Source organism: Amblyraja radiata, chromosome 28, assembly GCF_010909765.2.
Source record: "Amblyraja radiata isolate CabotCenter1 chromosome 28, sAmbRad1.1.pri, whole genome shotgun sequence".
Classification (NCBI taxonomy): Eukaryota; Metazoa; Chordata; class Chondrichthyes; order Rajiformes; family Rajidae; genus Amblyraja; species Amblyraja radiata.
The window spans coordinates 35,363,359-35,384,719 of NC_045983.1; the positions used below are offsets into that span (position 1 = coordinate 35,363,359).

Below are 21,361 nucleotides of genomic sequence, written 5' to 3' on the forward strand. Positions count from 1 at the left end.
GAGTGCGGCTCCCGGGGGTAAAGGCGCTGCCTCCGCGGGGAGACAGGGGCGGGTAGAGGGGGGGAGAAGGGAGAGAGAGGGGCGGGTAGAGAGGGGCGGTTAAAGAGGGGGAGAGAGATTAGGGGGGAGTGCGGAGAGAGAGAGGGGCGGGAGGAGCGGCGTAGGGGAGAGGGGGGGGGAGAGAGGGGGAGAGAGAGGGGGATGGGGAGTGGGGTGTGATAGAGGGGAGATGGGGGGGGGGGGGAGAGAGATAGGCGGGTAGGGACGAGGGGAGAGAGTGGGGGGAGCGGCGGAGAGAGGGGGGAGAGGGGCGGGTAGAGAGGGGGGCGAGGGGAGAGAGAGGGGGAGAGAATTGCAGCGTTCCAGGGAGGGAGTGGTGCAGAGTGGGGAGTGGCAGGGGGCGGGTTACAGATGAGAATATCACGGGGGGGGAAGTATTACTGGGCGAGAGGGGAGTGTCACAGAGACAGAGAGTGTTGGGGAGAGTTACAGAGAGAGGAGGGTCAGAGGCAGGGAGCGGCCACTGTGAGTGTGTTCAGCCGCCAGAGGCTGTAGTTTGTCCCGCAGTGAGCTGACATTGCCTCTCTTGTGGCCCGGGGATGAGCGAGTAGCGGCAGGAGCTACTGATGGAGAAAGGCGTGGACGTGGATGCGGGGCTGAAGCTGGGGCCGGCGGCGGGGGTCGGGCCGCCCACAGACGGGCAGGAGATGGAGAAGCTGCTGGTGAGCGCGTCGGACGGCAGCTTGGAGAACGGGCTGGTCAAGTCCCGCTCCTTCTCCGCCGCCCTGCCCGGCGACAAGGGCCAAGAGGCGGGGGCGCCCAATGGCCACAGCCTGCGCTGTCTCTCCACAGACTCGGTCAGCCAGCTGGGAGTTCCCCCGTCGCCATCCCGGGTCAGTGTTGGTCGCCTCTCCTCCACCTGCACCGCCAGCGGCCGCGAACAGAGCCACCCCCGGGACTATCTCATTCTGGCCATTATCAGCTGCTTCTGCCCCATGTGGCCCATCAACATTGTGGCCCTTGTCTACTCCATCATGGTGAGTGGGGAGGGGGGGGGGGGAGGGAAGGAGAGAGGGAAGGATAGAGGGAGGGAGGGAAGGAGAGAGGGAAGGATAGAGGGAGGGAGGGAAGGATGGAGTAAACACTCGGAATTCTTTCCCGGGGAAAGGTGGAATGGTGCCATCCAAAGTTCGGAGGCGGCACGGTGGTGCAGCGGGTAGAGTTGCTGCCTCACAGCGCCAGAGACCCGGGTTCCATCCTGACTACGGGTGCTGTCGGTACGGAGTTTGCGCGTTCTCCCCGTGACCTGCGTGGGTTTTCTCCGGGTGCTCCGGTTTCATCCCACACTCCAAAGACGTGCAGGTTTGTGGGTTAATTGGCTTTGGTATAAATGTAAATTGTCCCTAGTGTGTGTTGGGATAGTGTTCGTGTGCGGGGATCGCTGGGCCGAAGGGTCTGTTTCCGCGCTGTATCTCTAAAGTAAACTAAACGAACTAAAAAAGTATGTAAAATTCTGAGAGGTGTAGATAGGGTAGACAGCCAGAACCTCCCCCCCCCCCCCCCCCCCCCCCAGGAACGAAGTGTCAAATACAAGGGGGGGGGGGGGCATGAATGGGGCAAAGTTTAAAGGAGATGTTTAAATCGGGGTACTGATTCTGGATGATCAGCTATGATCATATTGAATGGCGGTGCTGGCTCGAAGGGCCGAATGGCCTCCTCCTGCACCTATTTTTCCTATGTTTCTATGTGCGGGGCAGGTTTTTTTACAAAGAGGGTGGTGGGTACCTGGAACTCGCTGCCAGGGGTGGGGTGGTGTTTAAGTGGTGTTTAAGAGGCTTTTGGACAGACACATGGATATGCAGGGAGTGGAGGGACGTGGATCACGTGCGGGCAGAGAAGATTAGTTTATTGGCATCATGTACAGCACGGACATTGTGGGCCGAAGGGCCTGTTCCTATTCTCAAGATAGTCCATTATTATTCTGGTCCATTGCTGGCTGTGGACAAGACGATAACGGAGAGACACAAAGCATCTCTGGAGAGACTGCGGTCGAGACCCTTCTTCACAAGGAGACCTCAAGAATGGCCACCAACCTAAAACGTCACCAATTCCTTCTCTCCACAGATGCTGCCTGACCCGCTGAGTTACTCCAGCACTCTGTGAAACGTCACCTATCCATGTTCTCCACAGATGCTGCCTGACCCGCTGAGTTACTCCAGCACTCTGGGTTGCTTGTAATAAACAGAGTTGTCACGTTGGAGGTGGCGGCGCTGGGAACAGCCACACAAAGCAGTGTTCGGTGTCCTGGTGCATTGCAGTTCCCTCTCAGCGTGAGCCCGGGGTCGCCGTGAGCTGTCACCAGACATTTGGTAAAACCGAGATTTGCCAGAGATGATGATATTGGGGATAGGACAGTTGACCCGCAGAGAGTATTCCGAGGATTCAAGGAACGGCAGATGCAGGACAAAGTGCAGGAGTAACTCAGCGGGTCAGGCAACCTCACTGGGGGACATGGAGAGGTGATGTTACGGGTCGGGACCCTTTCCCAGACAGTATTTTGTGGAGCATTTTAAAGGCGTGGCCCGGGGGGGGGGGGGGGGGGGGGGGGTCACCAACTCTAGCAACTGTCAGCTGGAGAATGGCCAGGAGGTCGGATGCACAGTCGGGGAGAGAGGAACCAAGCAAGGGTGTGAATCAAATAACAGACGCTGTTTCTCAGCCGGGGGAGCCGTAGCTCAGCCAACACTCACGGCGGTTGTACACAAGGCGATGTAACATTGACAGGCCGGTTATGGGTGGCCGCGGCTTCTGGAGGTTGGAGTAAACGAGACCTCCCAGAGACGTGATTAAACAGTCAACCAGAGGAAGATGGTCTCGACCCGAAATGTCACCTATCCATGTTCTCCACAGATGCTGCCTGCCCCACTGACTTACTCCAGCACTCTGTGAAACGTCACCTATCCATGTTCTCCACAGATGCTGCCTGAACCGCTGAGTTACTCCAGCACTCTGTGAAACGTCACCTATCCATGTTCTCCACAGATGCTGCCTGACCCACTGAGTTACTCCAGCACTCTGTGAAACGTCACCTATCCATGTTCTCCACAGATGCTGCCTGATCCGCTCAGTTACTCCAGCACTCTGTTTCAACCAGCATCTGCAGTTCTCTCCTACATATATTAGCGGGGCTGCATGACTGTTTTAACATCCCCTTCTGGACAAGTTTAATGGATGATTTATGTTACCATTTTAAACTACTCATATTGAATAATATTAAGAAAAGTTTAAAGGACTTCTACACGGCTGCAAGATTTGTACAAACCTTCCCCAAAAAACAGTCCATTCATTTCCTTTGAAGATTAATGTCGTGACAAATATTTGCTGTATTTGAGAGATTGCGGATTCTGCAATATTGCGGACTTTGTTGATCTTCATCTATTGGAGAGACACACAAAATGCTGGAGTAACTCAGCGGGACAGGCAGCATCTGTGGAGAGAAGGAATGGGTGACGTTTCGGGTCGAGACCCTTCTTCAGACTCTTCATCTATTGAAACCCGGAGTAACAGCCCGGCCCGATGCTCGGTCAGAATCGGAATCGCGGCGGTTCATTTGAAAATAACTTCAAACAGGTTAAACGATGGGCAACGCGCCTCTACACACACACACGAGGCTGGTCCAGGCTCATTCTCCACCCACTGTCCTTCCAACCCGTGTAGGAAGGAACTGCAGATGCTAGTTTACACCGAAGCTAAACACAAAGTACTGGAGTAACTCAGCGGGTCAGGCAGCATCTGTGGAGAACATGGATAGGTGACGTTTCAGCTCGGGGCCCGTGTGGAAGAAGGAGGCAAGATGGGAGGGGAGGGGAACATTAACAGAAGTTACTTAACATTAGATAATTAAATGTTCATACCACTGGGGTGTAAGTTGCCCAAGTGAGGTGCTGTGGCCACACTCTGGTCTATCGTCATTGTATATTGGTGGGAGATTTGTCAACTCAGCAGAAATGACCCTCTGTTGGTTTCACTGCAACTCTCCCGAGAATGATTACTCTATCTGCGAGGAACCCTGACAACCCCCCCCCCCCCCCCCCCCCCCCTCTAGTCATCTAGTTTCACTGCCGTCCTGTTGAGTTTCACTGTCTGTATAACTCGTTACCACCCACCCCACAGCCAACAATGGACCATTGTGGGCTCCACCTTTCCTTTATCGCCGTTACTTTTATTGCATATCAATAATTCCTTTCTGCTACTACATCACCGTCTATCTCCCTCGTCTCCCTCTCCCCTGACACGCAGTCTGAAGAAGAGTCTCTACCGGCAACGTCACCCATTCCTTCTCTCCACAGGTGTTGCCTGTCCCGCTGAGTTACTCCAGCTTTTAGTGTCGGTCCCTCGAATTCTCTGGCTGAGATCCGGTTCTGGAGAAAGCGGATGTGGAAAGGATCCTAGTGGGAGAGTCTAGGGCCAGAGGTCAAAGCTTCAGACTAAAGGACATTCCTTTAGGAAGGAGATGAGGTGAAATTTCATTAGAGTTTAACGAATCTGTGGAATTCTTTGCCACAGAAGGCTGTGGAGGCCAATGGATATACATAGATAGATTCTTGATTAATACTAGTGTCAGGGGTTATGGGGAGAAGGCAGGAGAATGGGGTTAGGAGGCAAAGATAGATCAGCCATGATTGAATGGCGGCGTAGACGATGGGCCGAATGGTCTCATTCTGCACCTATCACCTATCTTAGGGTTAAGGGAATCAAGGGATATGGGGAGAAGGCAGGAACGGGGTACTGGTTGTGGATGATCAGCCATGATCACAATGAATGGCAGTGCTGGCTCGAAGGACTGAATGGCCTACTCCTGCACCTATTGTCTTTGTAATCTATGTGATCACACAGTATGAACACTTTGGGAGAATAGATGATTTGGTTGACTGAAGGGCATGGGCAGCGCCAGACTGACTCTGAGCAACAGTCAATCCCCACCCCTGGCCCTGGTGTACAGAGATAAATGTTTAAACTCGCTAATTCAAACTGACGCATCAGCCTTTCCAATAACACAGTAAAACAGTGGACACAGAGTGCTGGAGTAACTCAGCGGGTCAGGCAGCATCTGTGGAGAACATGGATAGGTGACGTTTCGGGTCGAGACCTTTCTTCAGACTGAGAGTCAGGAGAAAGGGAAACGAGAGATAGACTGTGATGTGCATAGATGCATACAGTGGATACAAAGACAATAGGTGCAGGAGTAGACCATTCGGCCCATTGAACCAGCACTGCCATTCACTGTGATCATGGCTGATCACCCACAATCAGTTCCTCGTTCCTGTCTTCTCCCCTTATCCCCTGACTCCGCCAGTGATATCGAGAGATAGAACAACGGAAATACATGCAAAGTAAGACACGGACTGTAGAAGGGTCTCGACCTGAAACGTCACCCATTCCTTCTCTCCAGAGATGCTGCCTGTCCCGCTGAGTTACTCCAGCTTTTTGTGTCTATCTTCGGTTTAAACCAGCATCTGCAGATCCTTCCAACACAAGACACAGCCTATCCGTTGTCACACACAATGCAGCCGCCTCCCCTCCTGTGTACAATCTGGCTGCCTCGCCGCTGCTGTTTACCGGGTATCTATCACTGGGTAAATATTTGGAAATGTTTGGAAGAGCATCTCATTGATTTTGTTGTCAATGTTGGCCAGTTGCTTACAAAGGCAGCGTTGTCACTCGCTGTTCAATACACGGTGGTAATTCGATCGGCCGCGGGTTTCCAAGGCACGGGAGGTGCGCAAAGTCACAGTGGCTGTGGGAAGGAACTGCAGATGCTGGTTTAAACCGAAGACAGACACAACATGCTGTACCAGCGATCCCCGCACATTAACAATGTCCTACACACACTGGGGCCAAACAAACCATTCTACATTGTCTGAAGAAGGGTCTCGACCTGAAACGTCACCCATTCCTTCTCTCCAGAGATGCCGCCTGTCCCGCTGAGTTACTCCAGCATTTTTGTCTACATTCGATTTAAATCAGCATCTGCAGTTCCTTCCCACACATCCATTCTATTCCCGCCCCCCCCCCCCCCCTGACACCCTCATGCGGGTGTCAGGGGTTATGGGGAGAAGGCAGGAGAATGGGGTTAGGAGGAAGAGATAGATCGTCCATGATGGAATGGCGGAGTAGACTTGATGGGCCGAATGGCCTAATTCTACTTTCCCTTATGACTTCGGGCTCCCTCTTTGGGACGGATCCGATGCAGGGCTTCCCATTGGTCAGTCCCAACCCGGACAACCAGCGGTACATTCACCCCCTGCCTCCCAGCGACCCGACCTCCCCATCACTGAGGCACAAGAGATGCAGTTGCTGGAATCCAGAGGAAAACACAGAGCGCTGCTGACACTATACGCTGCGATAGAACTTGTAGGGCAGCACGGCGGCAGAGTTGTTGCCTCACAGCGAATGCAGCGCCGGAGACCCGGGTTCCATCCTGACTACGGGTGCTGTCTGTACGGAGTTTGCACGTTCTCCCCGAGACCTGCGTGGGTTTTCTCCGGGTGCTCCGGTTTCCTCCCACACTCCAAAGACGTGCAAGTTTACAGGTTCATTGGCTTGGTAAAGTGTACAAATTGTCCCCAGTGTGTGTAGGATAGTGTTAGTGTGCGGGGATCGCTGGGCGGCGCGGACTTGGTGGGCCGAAGGGCCTGTTTCCGCACTGTATCTAAACTAAACTAAACTAAACGTTATTTATCCCAGGAGGAAAATTGATGCCAACAGTCATAAAATCATAAAATTGTCAAAACACAAAATACATGGAGTCAGTCCCAGTCTACCCCACGACTTTGATAGCCTCAGGAAAGCAGGATGTCATGTGGCGTTCTGTGCGGCATCTTGTTCGCCTTGAATGGGTTTCTCCGGGTGGCCCAGAGTTTGTGTTTAATCTGTGCTCCTTGAGTGGACATAATGAGGCTGGTATGGATATTAGCTAAAACTTAATCTAGGGGACAATTTACAGAGGGCCGATTAACCTACAAACCCGCACGTCTCTGGGGTGCGAATCCGGAGCACCCGGAGGAAACCCACGCGGTCACGGGTGAATGTACAAACTGCGTACAGACAGCACCCGAGGCCAGGATCGAACCTGGGTCTCTGGCACTGTGGCACTGTGGCACTGTGAGGCAGCAACTCTACCCGCTGCGCCACTCTGCTGCTTGAAGAATATTAGCATCTGCGGTTTTTCTGTGTCTCCAACCTTTCTTTAGGGGGGCAGCAAACTGCAATTAAACCCTTCTGCAATCTAACAGAGTGGCTACCACTTAAGTTGCTGCTTCATCCAACAGAACTGTTGACACGGATCTCGTCTGAGCCATAATAATTTGCAAGGAAGCGCAAAACTGAAAGCAGAGCACTTGGTTGAAGTGATATTACCGTAATGAATGTTTATTGATCCACAGCAATAACCGGTTGCATCATTCAGAATTTAATTAATCTCTAACGGAACACAGTAAGCCTTCGCCAAACTCGCCCCACCCTATCTATGCTGGGACCAGCGGCTCTTCCCCTCTGTGTCCGCCTTCTACACCCCCCCCCCCCCCCCCCCCCCCCCCCCCCCGCACACACACACACACAGTCTGAAGAAGGGTCTCGACCCGAAACGTCGCCTGTTCCTTCTCTCCATAGATGCTGCCTCACCCGCTGAGTTTCTCCAGCATTTTGTTGTCTACTTGTAATACTAACATTGCTCCTTTGGCACGGTGTGCTCTTGTCTAGAGTAATGGAAACTAACGAGATCATCCATTAAGTGGTGATTGGACAGAAAGCATTTGGTTACTTCCATTGCAAACAGTGACAGAGTGCTGGAGTAACTCAGCGGGACAGGCGGCATTTCTGAATAAAGGAATGGGTGACGATTCAGGTCCAGACCCTACTTCAGGCTGATAGTCGGGGGGATGGGGGGGGGGGGGACATTGAGATATGGAGGGGTAAGGGGACAAAGGAATGTAGAATGGTTGATTGCTGGCTGAGGAGAAGTGACAATGGGGCTACAATCAGTAACATTTGATCAGGACGATAGTGAAACTAGTTGGAGAACTAGGGTGGGGGAGTTCCAAATATCCAGATAACACTCTCCAAATTGAATGAATGAATGAATAGGTTTATTGGCCAAGTATTCACATACAAGGAATTTGCCTCGGTGCTCCGCGCGCAAGTGACAACATGACATACAGTGACAGTTTATTGTGGAGCCACAATAAACTGCAGATGCTGGAATCTTGAGCAAAGTACAGAGTGCTGGAGGAACTCAGCGGATCAGGCAGCTTCTATGGAGGGAATGGACAGACAATGTTTTGGGTTGGGACCCTTCTTCAATGGGGATCTTCGAGGCCCGACCCGAAATGCCACCTGTCCACAGATGGCCTCCACAGACGCTGCCTGTCCCGCTGAGTTACTCCAGCATTTTGCGTCTACAGTATATTCGGTGTAAACCAGCATCTGCAGTTCCATCCCATATTATAATAGTCTGGTGAACACGAAGTACCTTGAAGAGGACATCACAACACCTGTGAGGTGTGCTTGTTATTCCTGCCACTAAGTGGCAGAGATTCTCAGAAATAAATCACCTACTAGTCTTGTCGCTGGTTTGGAAAACTGTTATAATAATGTGAAGTGTGTGGGAAGGAACTGCAGACGCTGGTTTACACCGAAGACAGACACAAAGTGCTGGAGTAACTCCGCGGGACAGGCAGCATCTCTGGAGAGAAGGAATGGGTGATGTTTCAGGTCGAGACCCTTCTACAGATGTGTCTTATAACCAATTATTCCCGTTTCCAATTCTTTACAAGTTTGTACAACAATACAATGTCTGTGAAAATAACATGAAGATATCCGTCTGAAAGTTGATTTCAATTGATTCCTTTAATTTAATCCTGCAGCGATTTAATGTCTAAGTGGTTGTTTGAATCCACACTCAGCTGTTAAAGTAAACGTTATTCCCTTTATCATCTATCTGTACACTGTGGACGGCTCGATTATAATCATCTATAATCTTTCCGCTGACTAGATGGCAGGCAACAAAAAAAGCTGTTCATTGTCCCTCAATACCCGTGACAATCATAAACTGAACGAAACTAAACTAAAGGCTGTCACGGTGGTGCAGCGGGTAGAGCTGCTGCCTCACAGCGCCAGAGACCCGGGTTCAATCATGACTACGGGTGCTGTCTGTACGGAGTTTGCACGTTCTCCACGTGACCGCGTGGGTTTGCTCCGGGTGCTCCGGTTTCCTCCCACATTCCAAAACGTGCAGGTTTGTAGGTTAATTAACTTCGGTAAAGATTGTAAATTGTTCCTAGTGTGTGTAAGATAGTGCTAGTGTCCGGGGTCAGGTCGCTGGTTGGTGCGGACCTGATGGGCCGAAGGGCCTGTTCCAAGGTGTGTCTATAGGCTGAACTAAATGTCAGCATTTTTTTGAAAAGCCTAATGTGTGTTTTTATTTATTCGCCAACAGTCCAGAAACAGTTTACAACAAGGTGACACTGATGGAGCCAGGAGGCTTGGACATTTGGCCCGGTTACTGAGTATCATCGCAATAGTGCTTGGAGCACTCATTATCATCACCTACTGTGTGGTCAACTATGCAGGTAAGGGTGGCGACGATGTACTCTTTATATTTTTACTTTCGTTTAGAGATATAGCGCGGAAACAGGCCCTTCGGCCCACCGAGTTCGCACCGACCAGCGACCCCCACACACTAGCACTATCCTACACACACTAGGGAAATTTACATTTATACCAACCCAATTTACCTACAAATCTGCACATGGGAGGAAACCGGAGATCCCGGAGAAAACCCACGCGGTCACGGGGAGAACATACAAACTCTGCACAGACAGCATCCGTCGTCAGGATTGAGCCCGGGTCTCTAGCGCCGTGAGGCAGCAACTCTACCGCTGTGTCACCGAGCCGCCCACCTTTGTGGAGTCAAAGGTGATCATTCTAAATCTTAGACCACAAAGCAAAAGAAAAACAAGTCAAACAATGGGTTGTGTTGGTTGACAACAGCGCGGCAACTTCATTCTGTATTCCACACCTGCAAGCTGTTTTATAATCAAATATCTGTCTTTACAGACTCAAAACGCTGGAGTAACTCAGCAGGACAGGCAGCATCTCTGGAGAGAAGGAATGGGTGACGATTCGGGTCGAGACCCTTCTTCAGACTGAAAAAACGTCACCCATTCCTTCTCTCCAGAGATGCTGCCTGTCCCGCTGAGTTACTCCAGCGTTTTGTGTCTACCTTCGTTTTAAACCAGCATCTGCAGTTCTTCCCCACACATATCTGTCGTTACATCTGCAGTTTGTGCATTTGTCAATAATGAATAAATAGTTCTCTGCTGGTGATTGGGGCCAGAATGGATGATGGCTTCCGATAGAAGCGGCTGTAAACATTGGTTGATGCGGCTCGTCAGCAGTTGATGCTAACTGGCAAGATTCAGTGAATAGAGTTTCCATTTGCTGGAGTGTGTCAGCTTGGATGATTTCCAAACTGCAATGGGCATCTCATTACACAGAGACATCTTGGCTCGTTCATTCTTCCCACTTGCTGCACTTTACAGCTAGTTAAAGGTTGCTTTGTCAGCCTTGGTCAGTGGGGAAGCAGAACAGCACCCGACCCCAAATGTCACCCGTCCTTTTTCTATGGAGGTGCTGCCTGACCCAATGAGTTACTCCAGCACATTGTGTCTATAGTTTTATCCACGACCGATGTGATCTGTGGAGACACTGACTTCATTAGCGTGGTTGGCTACACACAAGCAAATAAAAAATGTAACATTCGTGCCCCCGACGGCTTTCACAGTTAATGGCGTGAAGACATCCGTGTGGGAAATACTGCATCTATCAACTCCCTATCCTCCACTCAGTCCGCCTAGACCTACCTGATCTCCCGGTCGCTAAACACTTTAACTCCCCCTCCCATTCCCACACTGACCTTTCTGTCCTGGGCCTCCTCCATTGTCAGAGTGAGGCCCAACACAAATTGGAGGAACAACACCTCTTATTTCGCTTGGGCAGTTTACACCCCTGCGGTATGAATATTGACTTCTCTAAGTTCAAGTAACCCTTGCTTACCCCCTCTCTCCATCTCCCTCCCCCCCTCCCCCTCCCGCCTTGTCCTCCCACCAACCTCCGTCCTCCTGATTACATTTTACATTGTCGGCCTCGTTGTCACCTTCCCCTAGATAACAATGATCTGCATCCTCTTTGATGTCTCGTTTTCACACCTGACCCTTCCATATCTCAGTGTCTCCCCCTCCCCTGACTTAGTCTGAAGAAGGGTCTCGACCCGAAATGTCACCCATTCCTTCTCTGGGAGGTCATGTTGCAGCTGTATAAGACGTTGGTGAGACCGCATTTAGAATATTGTGTTCAGTTCTGGGCACCATGTTATAGGAAAGATATTGTCAAGCTTGAAAGGGTTCAGAGAAGATTTACGAGGATGTTGCCAGGACTAGAGGGTGTGAGCTATAGGGAGAGGTTGAGTAGGCTGGGTCTCTATTCCATGGAGTGCAGGAGGATGAGGGGAGATCTTATAGAGGTGCATAAAATCATGAGAGGAATAGATCGGGTAGATGCACAGAGTCTCTTGCCCAGAGTAGGGGAATCGAGGACCAGAAGACATAGGTTCAAGGTGAAGGGGAAAAAATTTAATAGGAATCCGAGGGGTAACTTTTTCACGCAAAGGGTGGTGGGTGTATGGAACAAGCTGCCAGAGGAGGTAGTTGAGGCTGGGACTATCCCAATGTTTAAGAAACAGTTAGACAGGTACATGGATAGGACAGATTTGGAGGGATATGGACCAAGTGCAGGCGGGTGAGATGAATGTAGCTGGGACGGTGTGGGCAAGTTGGGCCAAAAGGCCAGTTTCCATGCTGTAATCACTCTATGACTCTGTGACTTGAGAGATGCTGCCTGTCCCGCTGAGTAACCCCAGCATTCTGTGCCCATGTTCAGGCCAGGAGGCCAGTGACGCATGTAAGCACAGATGATGGAGCATGAGGCAAGGACAAAGCAGAGCTAAAGGCAAAAATGTGGGAGCTTGGTCTGGGATATACCTGGGCAGCACAGTGGCGCAGTGGGTAGAGCTGCTGCCTCACAGCGCCAGAGAGTCGGGTTCGATCCTGACTACGGCTGCTGTCTGTACGGAGTTTGTACTTTCTCCCCGTGACCTGCGTGGGTTTTCTCCGAGATTTTCGGTTACCTCCCACTCTCCAAAGTACAGGTTTGTTGGTTAATTGGCTTGGTGTAATTGTCCCTAGGGTGTTCGTGTACAGGGATCTCTGGTCCATGCGGACTCGATGGGCCGAAGGGCCTGTTTCCGCGCTGTATTTCTAAACTAAACTGAACTAAACTCAGCGGGTCAGGCAGCTTCTCTGGAGACAAGGAATAGAAACATAGAAACATGGACAATAGGTTCAGGAGTAGGCCATTCGGCCCTTCGAGCCTGCACCGCCATTCAATGTGATCCTAGAAACATAGACAATAGGTTCAGGAGTAGGCCATTCGGCCCTTCGAGCCTGCACCGCCATTCAATGTGATCCTAGAAACATAGACAATAGGTTCAGGAGGAGGCCATTCGACCTTTCAAGCCTGCACCGCCATTCAATATGATCATGGCCGATGGTCCAAAATCAGTAACCCGTTCCTGCTTCCCCCCCCCCCCCCCCCCCCCCCCCCCCCCCCCCCCCCCTATCCCTTGGTTCCGTTAGCCTGAAGAACTAAATCTAACTCTCTTGAATACATGACAATGGGTTTTGGGTCGGACCCTCTGCTCAGCGCAGTGCAATGCATCTGTTCTGCATAGTGCATGCAAAATAAACTCAGCATAGGAAGCCAGGAAGTGAAAATCAATAAACTGTTAATGCTGGGAATATAAAAGCAAATAGAGAAGACTAGTAGCTTTCAGCAGATCTAGCAGCACCAGAACTGTAGAGGAACTCAGCACATTAAGCAGCATCTGTGGAAGGAGGAACTGCAGATGCTGGTTCACACCAAAGATGAGTTGAGTTTATTGTCACATGTACCGAGGTACAGTGAAAAGCTTCTGTTGCGTGCTATCCAGTCAGCGGAAAGACAATACATGATTACAATCGGGCCGTCCACAGTGTACAGGTACAGGATAACGGGAATAGCATTTTGTGTCAGATAAAGTTCAGTAAAGTCTGGTCAAAGATAGTCCAAGGGTTTTATGGGCTTTACAGACACACTTATAAACACAGAGTGCTGGAGTAACTCAGTGGGTCAGGCAGCATCTGTGGAGAACATGGATAGGTGACGTTTCGGGTCGGAACCATTCTTTAGACTGAAAGTAGACGGGGGGGGGGGGGGAACAGATGACCATTGAAGGGTGGAGCCCACAATGGTCCATTGTTGGCTGGGGAAGAGATGATAACGATGGGATACAGGGATGCAAACAGTGGAACCAGTAGGATGACCAGGGTGGGGGAGGCGAGGTGGGGGGAGCGGAGGGGGTTTGGGGAGGGGGGGAGGGGGGTGGGGGAGAGGAGGGGGGCGAGGAGGCGGGGGGGGGGGGGGGGGGGGGGGGGTGGGGAGGGGAGGGGGGAGAGAGGGAATGCAGGGGTCACTTAGAATGAGATAAATGAAGGCCCAGTGATGTATGTGGGGGTGTCTGTGGAGAGTGGACAGACAGGCGGGTCAGGTTAGGACCCTTCTTCAGCCTCTCCCTGCTCCACAGTGCAGAGCTTCCAGCACTTTCCGCCCTGCGTTGCAGGATCTTGGATCTCTGCCATTTCACTGTCTCTTCTTCAATCGGGAGACAAATCTTCATCCCTGGCCCTGAAAACCAATTTACTTGGATGGATTTTTATGCCTTTTGTTTTTAATTATGGCCGGTGAGTTATAAAATGCATTTTATATTTTGCCCATTTTCTGGAGAATTATAGCGTCAGGCAGTGCCATGGAGCAGAGCATCACTCTGTTCCTGACTCAGCTGGTGCTGTTCCAAGCAGCATTACAATTAATCCCACACTGCGGACTTCCCCTGTCAGCCCAACATTCCTCTCGCTTTTCACAATGTTGCCAAGTCCTTTGACAACATCTCAGAGTTGTTTCCCCCCCGCGGGGAGACAAGAAGAAAAAAAAAAAAAAAACAACACCACCAAAAAACCCCCCCAACAAAAACCCCCCCCCACCTACCCCCAACCCCCCCACCTCACTCCCCCCACCCCCTACCCTCACCCCTCACCCCCTAACCCCACCCCCACCCCCGTACCCTCACTCCCCCACCCCCCCACCCGGTACCCCTCACCCCCTAACCCCACCCCCCTACCCTCACCACTCCACCCAGGGACTCAGAGCAACACTTCCCATCTCATCTGCAGGAGGAAATGCTGCCAACCGTTAAAGCAGTTTCTCCCATTAGCGTTTTTATAACCTGATACATATTCCACTTAAGATGATTTTTAAATTATATTTCAACTAATGGCATCTAATGTTGGAGACGGCACATTCAACCCCAGAGACCTGGTTTGGCACCAGAACTAATTCAACACCTACCTATAGATGCACAAAATGTTTCTTGTTTTGCTAATTGGCCAAAGTGAGATTTTAATAACCTTGTCTGTCATTTCACAGAAAGCAGTGCATGCCCTTTCTCTCTCTCTCCCCCCTCTCTGTCTCTCCCCTCTCTCTGTCTCTCTCCTCCCTGACTCCCTCCAACATCAACTAAGGAATGCAGATCTTGAGCAAAGCACAAAGTGCTGGAGGAACTCAGCGGGTCAGACAGCATCTGTGGAGGGAATGGACAGGCGATGTTTCGGATCGAGATCCTATTTCAGATTCTTATTCCCTTCTGATACCATTATGTAGAATGAATCATATTGGTGATCACACCGTGTTCCCTGTGTGCAATTATTAATGGTGTCGCCTTCATTGTTTTGCTGGTTCCAAACTGACCTCCCCTCCAATGAAGGGGTCTACAGATACTTTAGAGATACAGCGCTGAAACAGGCCCTTCGGCCCACCAGGTCCGCACTAACCAGCGATCTCCGCACACTAGCCCTGTCCTACACACACTAGGGACAATTTACAAGTTTACCGAAGGCAATCAACCTACAAACCTGCACGTCATTGGAGTGTGGGAGGCAACCAAAGATCTCGGAGAAAACCCACGCAGGTCACGGGGAGAATGTACAAACTCTGTGCAGGCAGCACCCGTAGTCAGGATCGAACCCGCTGCGCCACCGTGGCCGCCCTATTAGTGAAGCAGATCGTGCTGTAATTACAATGTTATACACACGACTGATGCTGGCTTTCTGAGTCAGCTCTTTGTTCAGTTATCTGAATGTAAATTCCACAACATCTTGGGTGGGAATAAGTCTCAGTGTCACAGAGTACAGAATATAGTTCTCAGCAATGTAGCGCATCAGTTCCAGAGACAAAGTCCAATGTCCGCAATGGGGTCGAGGTGAATCGGACAGTACCCTAGCTTATGGAAGGACCGTTCAGAAGCCTGATCACAGAGGGGAAGGAGCTGTTCCTGAGTCTGGTGGTGCGCGCTTTCAAGCTTCTGTACCTTCTGCCAGATAGGAGCGGGGAGAAGAAGGAATGACCGGGGTGGGACAGGGACAAGTCTTTGATGATGTTGGCTGCTTTCCCGAGGCAGCGTGAAGTGTAGATGGAGTCGATGGTGGGGAGTGTGGTGTGTGTGATGGACTGGGCCACATCTACAACTCTCTGCAGTTTCTTGCACCATGCATCCCGACAGTCTGCTTTCTACAATGCATCTGTAAAGGGGCGTAAGCGTGACTGGAGATGTGCCGAATGTCCTCGGTCTCTACGGCTAGTAGAGATCTTCCTGTGTGTCGTTAAGGATGCCCCAGAGCACGCATAATACTACAGCCAATGTCACTGAAATGAAGGCTTGTCCACAGTATAGTTGGGATATATTTGATTAACCTGCCCTTTTATATCTTTCAGTTGGCATGTAGATGACCTGTAGATGACCTGCAGACCACAGGAGATTATGGGCTGAATTCCTAGACTGACTGAATGAAGGGAAGTCACCTTTTTAACCAAGTCCAAGACAAGATGGAGGGTGTGACCAGGACAATGTGCATCATCCAGTTCCGTGTAACCAGGGCTGGAGACTTTCCGTTGTCAAAGCTAAGCGGCCAATTGCAGGTAGATGGCTGGGCGAGAGGCCAGTGTCAAGACCCCGTGCTGGGACGTACACTTGCATGCTCCTCAACGCACAGACCTCTGGCCAGGTTAGAAGGCACCGACCGTTACTGCACAAACCTGTCATCTTTGTACAAACAGCGACTGTCCGTCCAGCTGAGACCTGCCAGCAGTAACGTGTCGATGATACAAGGGAACGAATGGAAACAGAGAACGCAACCAACATACCATTGGCTACTCAGGACGGCACCAGAGGTTGGGCAAATTGCAGCATTTTGTACTTTTGATGAACAAACGTGACTATTAGCATGTGGAGAGTGAACATATTATAGGAAACTAAAGAGAATGAGATATCTGTGCGTGTGGATGTAGTGTTGGTGATATTTGATGTTGTATTATCCTTGTTTATGTGTCTGTGTTCACCAAATGAACAAATGTTGTCCCCCTCCCATTCCCACACTAACCTTTCTGTCCTGGGCCTCCTCCATTGTCACAGTGAGGCTAAATGCAAATTGGAGGAACAGCATCTCATATTTCGCTTGGGCAGCTTACACCCCAAGGGTATTAATATTGATTTCTCTAACTTCAAGTAACCCCGGCATTCCCCCTCTCTCCATCCCTCCCCCACCCAAGTCACACCAGCTTCTCGTTCTCACCCAGCAAACAGCTGCCAGTAGCCTGTTTCCTTTATCATTGTTACATTTTTGCATATCTTTCATTCATTTGTTCTATATCTCCCTCCATCATCGTCTATATCTCTCGTTTCCCTTTCCCCTGACTCTCAGCCTGAAGAAGAATCTCGACCTGAAACGTCACCATTCCTTCTGTCAGGAGATGCTGCCTGTCCCGCTGAGTTACTCCAGCATTTTGCGTCTATCTTCGATTTCTACCAGCATCTGCAGTTCCTTCTTACACAAATGTTGTCCAAACATTTCATACCTTTTCCTTCCATTATTGCAAAATTATGGCTTGTTCTGGGGAAGTAATCCCTGATTACAGGACCATTACTGGCCTGGCAACTCATATTTTGATTAAATTCAAAATTGCAATTCAAGGATCTTATTGATTAAAAAATAGTTCTTCGTCATTTTAAAAGGAAGCATTTTTTTTGGAAGCAGAGAAACAACTGGCAGCGGAGTCTGTTTTTCTGCCCAGTCCACGCTACTTAGAGGCTGGTGCTTAGAGTTGAGGAGCCGGGAGAGGAAAAAGTTAAAATATATCCTCGTTAATTGTAAAATCCCAACTAAATTCCCATGAACCCCATCGTCAGGCAAATACGTTGTATTCAGCGTGGAGTTTACAATCTGTGTCTTTCCTTCATTGACGACATATTAAATGCAGCAACGTTGGGAAGGACCTTAGTTATTGTAATTTATTACAACTGGTCTCCAAGTCGGTGCAAAATTGCCCTGTCCTCATTAATGCGTGATGTTCCCATCCACTTGTGTGGAGCAGTGGGTGGGGGGGGGGGGGGGGAGTGGGGAGGGAGAGAGGTAGTGGGGTAGTGGAGGAGGGAGGGAGAGAGTGGGGGGGTAGTGGAGGAGAGAGTGGGGGAGGGAGGGGGGGAGGGAGAGAGGGAGAGAGGGAGAGAGGGAGTGAGGGAGGGAGTGAAGAAGTTGAGGGTGGTGCTGCCTCTCGCTGCAGTGTGGGTCACCAAACCCACGCCAGATGACCACTGCTGGATGAGGGGTGACCACTAACTGGCAACTGATGTGGATTGTGAGCTGATGTCCTCACCCATTCCACCGAATGGTCAGCAGCTAGAAGTGAGATTGCCTGACTTACTCTGGGCTCTCAAGAGCCTCGGCTACAGCCCTGACCGCTCCTTTCTACATCCCCACACAGACCCCCCATGTACAAGGCTTGTTTGCCCTACGGTGAGACTGACATCACGCTGTATTGGTGCTGTTGGTATTGGCCGTTGCACGGTTCATAGGTTCTAGGAGCAGAATTAGGCCATTCGGCCCATCAAGTCTACTCCGTCATTCAATCATGGCTGATCTATCTCTCCCTCCTAACCCCATTCTCCTGCCTTCTCCCCATAAACCCCGACACCCGCACTAATCAAGAATCTATCAATCTCCGCCTTAAAAATATCCATAGACAGCCTTCTGTGGCAATGAATCCCACAGATTCACCACCCTCTGACTAAAGAAATTCCTCCTCATCTCCTTTCTAAGGGAACGTCCTTTAATTCTGAGGCTGTGCCCTCTGGTCCTAGACTCTCCCACTAGTGGAAACATCCTCTCCACATCCACTCTACCCAGGCCAGTTTGGTGGGCAGGGTATTGCTTGCTGGTTGAGGGCAGGATGCAGGAAGCCAATGTCACAATGCTGTCAGTGCTCAGTGTGGCCCTTCCTGTAAACCTTGGCTTCATGTTCACCCACCCAACACCCTGCTGTAATTCCCAGGTATCTGTTTGAATTAATTTAAAATCGTAATAACCAAACTAGCTATTTATTGTGTAGAAACCAAGAACTGCTGATGCTGGTCTATACACTGTCTGAAGAAGGGTTCAGAAGTAATCGGAGCTGGATTAGGCCATTCGGCCCATCAAGTCTATTTCACCATTCAATCATCGCTGATCTATCTTTTCCTATCAACACCATTCTCCTGCCTTCTCCTGACGTGAAACGCCACCTATCCATGTTCTCCACAGATGCTGCCTGACCCGCTCAGTTACTCCAGCACTCTGTGAAACGTCACCTATCCATGTTCTCCACAGATGCTGCCTGACCCGCTGAGTTACTCCAGCACTCTGTGAAACGTCACCTATCCATGTTCTCCACAGATGCTGCCTGACCCGCTGAGTTATTCCAGCACTCTGTGTCCTTAGCTATTTATTACATTTGAAAGTTATTGTTTCCCTCAGTGTAATGTTTGTTTATTCCACTATGATCCACTAACAGCCCCACCCATTTCCTCAAATTAGTTTATAAAGTCCACATGAAGTGTCAGAGTTGATTCCCAGGATGCTGGAGACCCAGGTCCTGCATTTGTAAATAATTCCTAACAAATAGTCACCATCTAATCTGGCTCAGAGACCACGTGTTAGTGAGCTGATCGCTTGCAGGGTCTCATAGGTTTGAGTCCACCTGGATCTGAACCACATCTAGGGAGACTTCTTCTTGTACTTCTTGATCAGTACGGGTGTCAGGGGTTATGGGGAGAAGGCAGTAGAATGGGGACAGATAGATCAGCCATGATTGAAAGGCGGAGTAGAGTTGATGGGCCGAATGGCCTAATTCTACTCCTATTCCTTATGAGATCGCTCCACGTGTGGAACAGATAGCCCAGACTGTTGGCCTTCACTGAAACCTTCCTTATTCCTGCATGGATACTCTTGCCTACAGCATGGTCCTCTTTAGAGCCCCGTGCCATCCAATATAATCACAGCTCACCATCTCTCTCCGTATGATGCCTTTCTCTCTATCTTTTGTCTCTCTATCTCTCTCTCTCTTTCATCTTCCCCTGTCTGAAGAGAGACACAAAATGCTGGAGTAACTCAGTGGGTCAGACAGCATCTCTGGAGAAAAGGAATGGGTGACGTTTCGGGTCTGTCTCTGTTTCGCTATCTCCCCCACACTCCCCCATCTCTGCCTCTCGCTGTCTCCCATGTCTCTGTCTCTCTCTGTGTTTCTCTCTCCCTGGCCACCCCCGGTGTCAGTCTCTCCCAGTCTCTCTATCTCCCCCTGTCTCTGCCTCTCTCTGTCTCCCCTTGTCTCAGTCTCTCTCTGTATCTTTGTCTCTCTAGCTCCCTGATGTTAAGGTGATGTCCCCCTCATGTGAACTATATACCAGGCCTTGCCCTCCTCCGCGGGTCCTGTGGCCGTGAATCCCACACGCTGACCACCCTCACAAATGACCCCTCATCTCCGTCCTAAACCTCCTGCCCTTGATTGAGTTGTCTCCTGTTTTCTTCCCGGCTGTTATCAGGCAACTGAACCATCCTACCACAAATAACGAGCAGTCCTGAACTACTATCTGCCTTATTGGTGACCCTCGGACTATCCTTGATTGGACTTTACTGGCTTTACCTTGCACTAAACATTATTCCTCTATCCTGTATCTGTACACTGTGAACGGTTCGATTGCAATCATGTCTTTCCGCTGACTGGTTAGCACGCAACAAAAGCTTTTCACTGTACTGCGGCCAATCAGGAGCTCACAGATCCACAAACATTCATAACCATGTTGAATTCATCCACATTCGGACAGAGAGTGATTCTCCTGATATGAGAATCCTCAGTGACTCTCCACTGCTTTCTCTCTTCATAAGTTCTAGGAGCAGAATAACGCCATTCGGCCCATCAAGTCTACTCTACCATTCAATCATGACTGATCTATCATTCCCTTTCAACCCCATTCTCCTGCCTTCTCCACGTAACCCCTGACACCCGGACTAATCAAGAATCTGTCCATTGCCTGTGGGAAGATGCGGGCTGTTGTGCTGCCTCCTGCAGTCACCATCTCTCAGTGTCTGGTTCTCTCCCTGCTCCTGCTGTTATCAAAGGCCAGACATGAGCCAACTCATCACCAGTCAGTGATTGTCCCCATCACCGCATGTTGTTTCAGCTAACCAAGGTTGAGGAGCTGTGGGAGAAAGATGAACAGCTGTATGAGTTGATCGGTGAAGAACCTCGTTATTCTGCCACGCTGTAACACCACACGGCTGGAGCGAGCTGCTCTGCCCGAGCGTTGCTATTTGCTGAAAGCCCAGAACCAAGGTGATAATTCACAGGCCCTCGACAGGGATTCATTTTGAAGCTTTCTGAACCTTAGCTGTTGAAGATAAACGATAAACAATCATTCCGCGGCCCTCCCAACACCCTGTTTATCTGCAACACACAGATCGTGCATCACACCTACCTGACAGCAGCTATACAATCAATAGATCTTGTTGATGGAACGAACGCCACTTGTTCTGGCTTTTTGTATAGATTGGGTTATTTGTCCACATTACATAACCTGGCTGCTGTCACCAGCGACACCATCTACAATCCACAAGTCAGATCATGGCCTACAGTCGGCTGCCGTGGAGGGAAGGTTTGACCTTCTGTGTTGGTTCCACCAGGTCATCTTTTTATTGCTTTATTCCAGAACATGGGAGGAGCGAATCATTGAACCATTGAGATGTTTAAGAAGGAACTGCAGATGCTGGCAAAATCGAAGGTAGAC

General features: G+C 50.3%; 1 protein-coding gene across 1 annotated transcript; it reads left to right on the top strand.

Annotated features, from left to right (window-relative positions):
* The first annotated feature begins 477 nt into the window (after positions 1 to 477).
* Positions 478 to 16,694, top strand: trarg1 (trafficking regulator of GLUT4 (SLC2A4) 1). The gene is made up of 3 exons (XM_033046315.1): positions 478 to 1,037; positions 9,497 to 9,629; positions 15,982 to 16,694. The coding sequence occupies exons 1-3, from the start codon at positions 627 to 629 to the stop codon at positions 15,990 to 15,992; spliced, it is 555 nt and encodes a 184-aa protein (XP_032902206.1). The 5' UTR covers positions 478 to 626; the 3' UTR covers positions 15,993 to 16,694.
* The last annotated feature ends 4,667 nt before the right edge of the window (positions 16,695 to 21,361 follow it).

Excerpts from the sequence above, each read along its gene's own strand:
- trarg1 (XM_033046315.1), top strand. The coding sequence starts at position 627 with ATGGAGAAAGGCGTGGACGTGGATGCGGGGCTGAAGCTGGGGCCGGCG. Across the intron at positions 1,038-9,496 it reads CCCTTGTCTACTCCATCATG|TCCAGAAACAGTTTACAACA; the intron begins GTGAGTGGGGAG and ends ATTCGCCAACAG.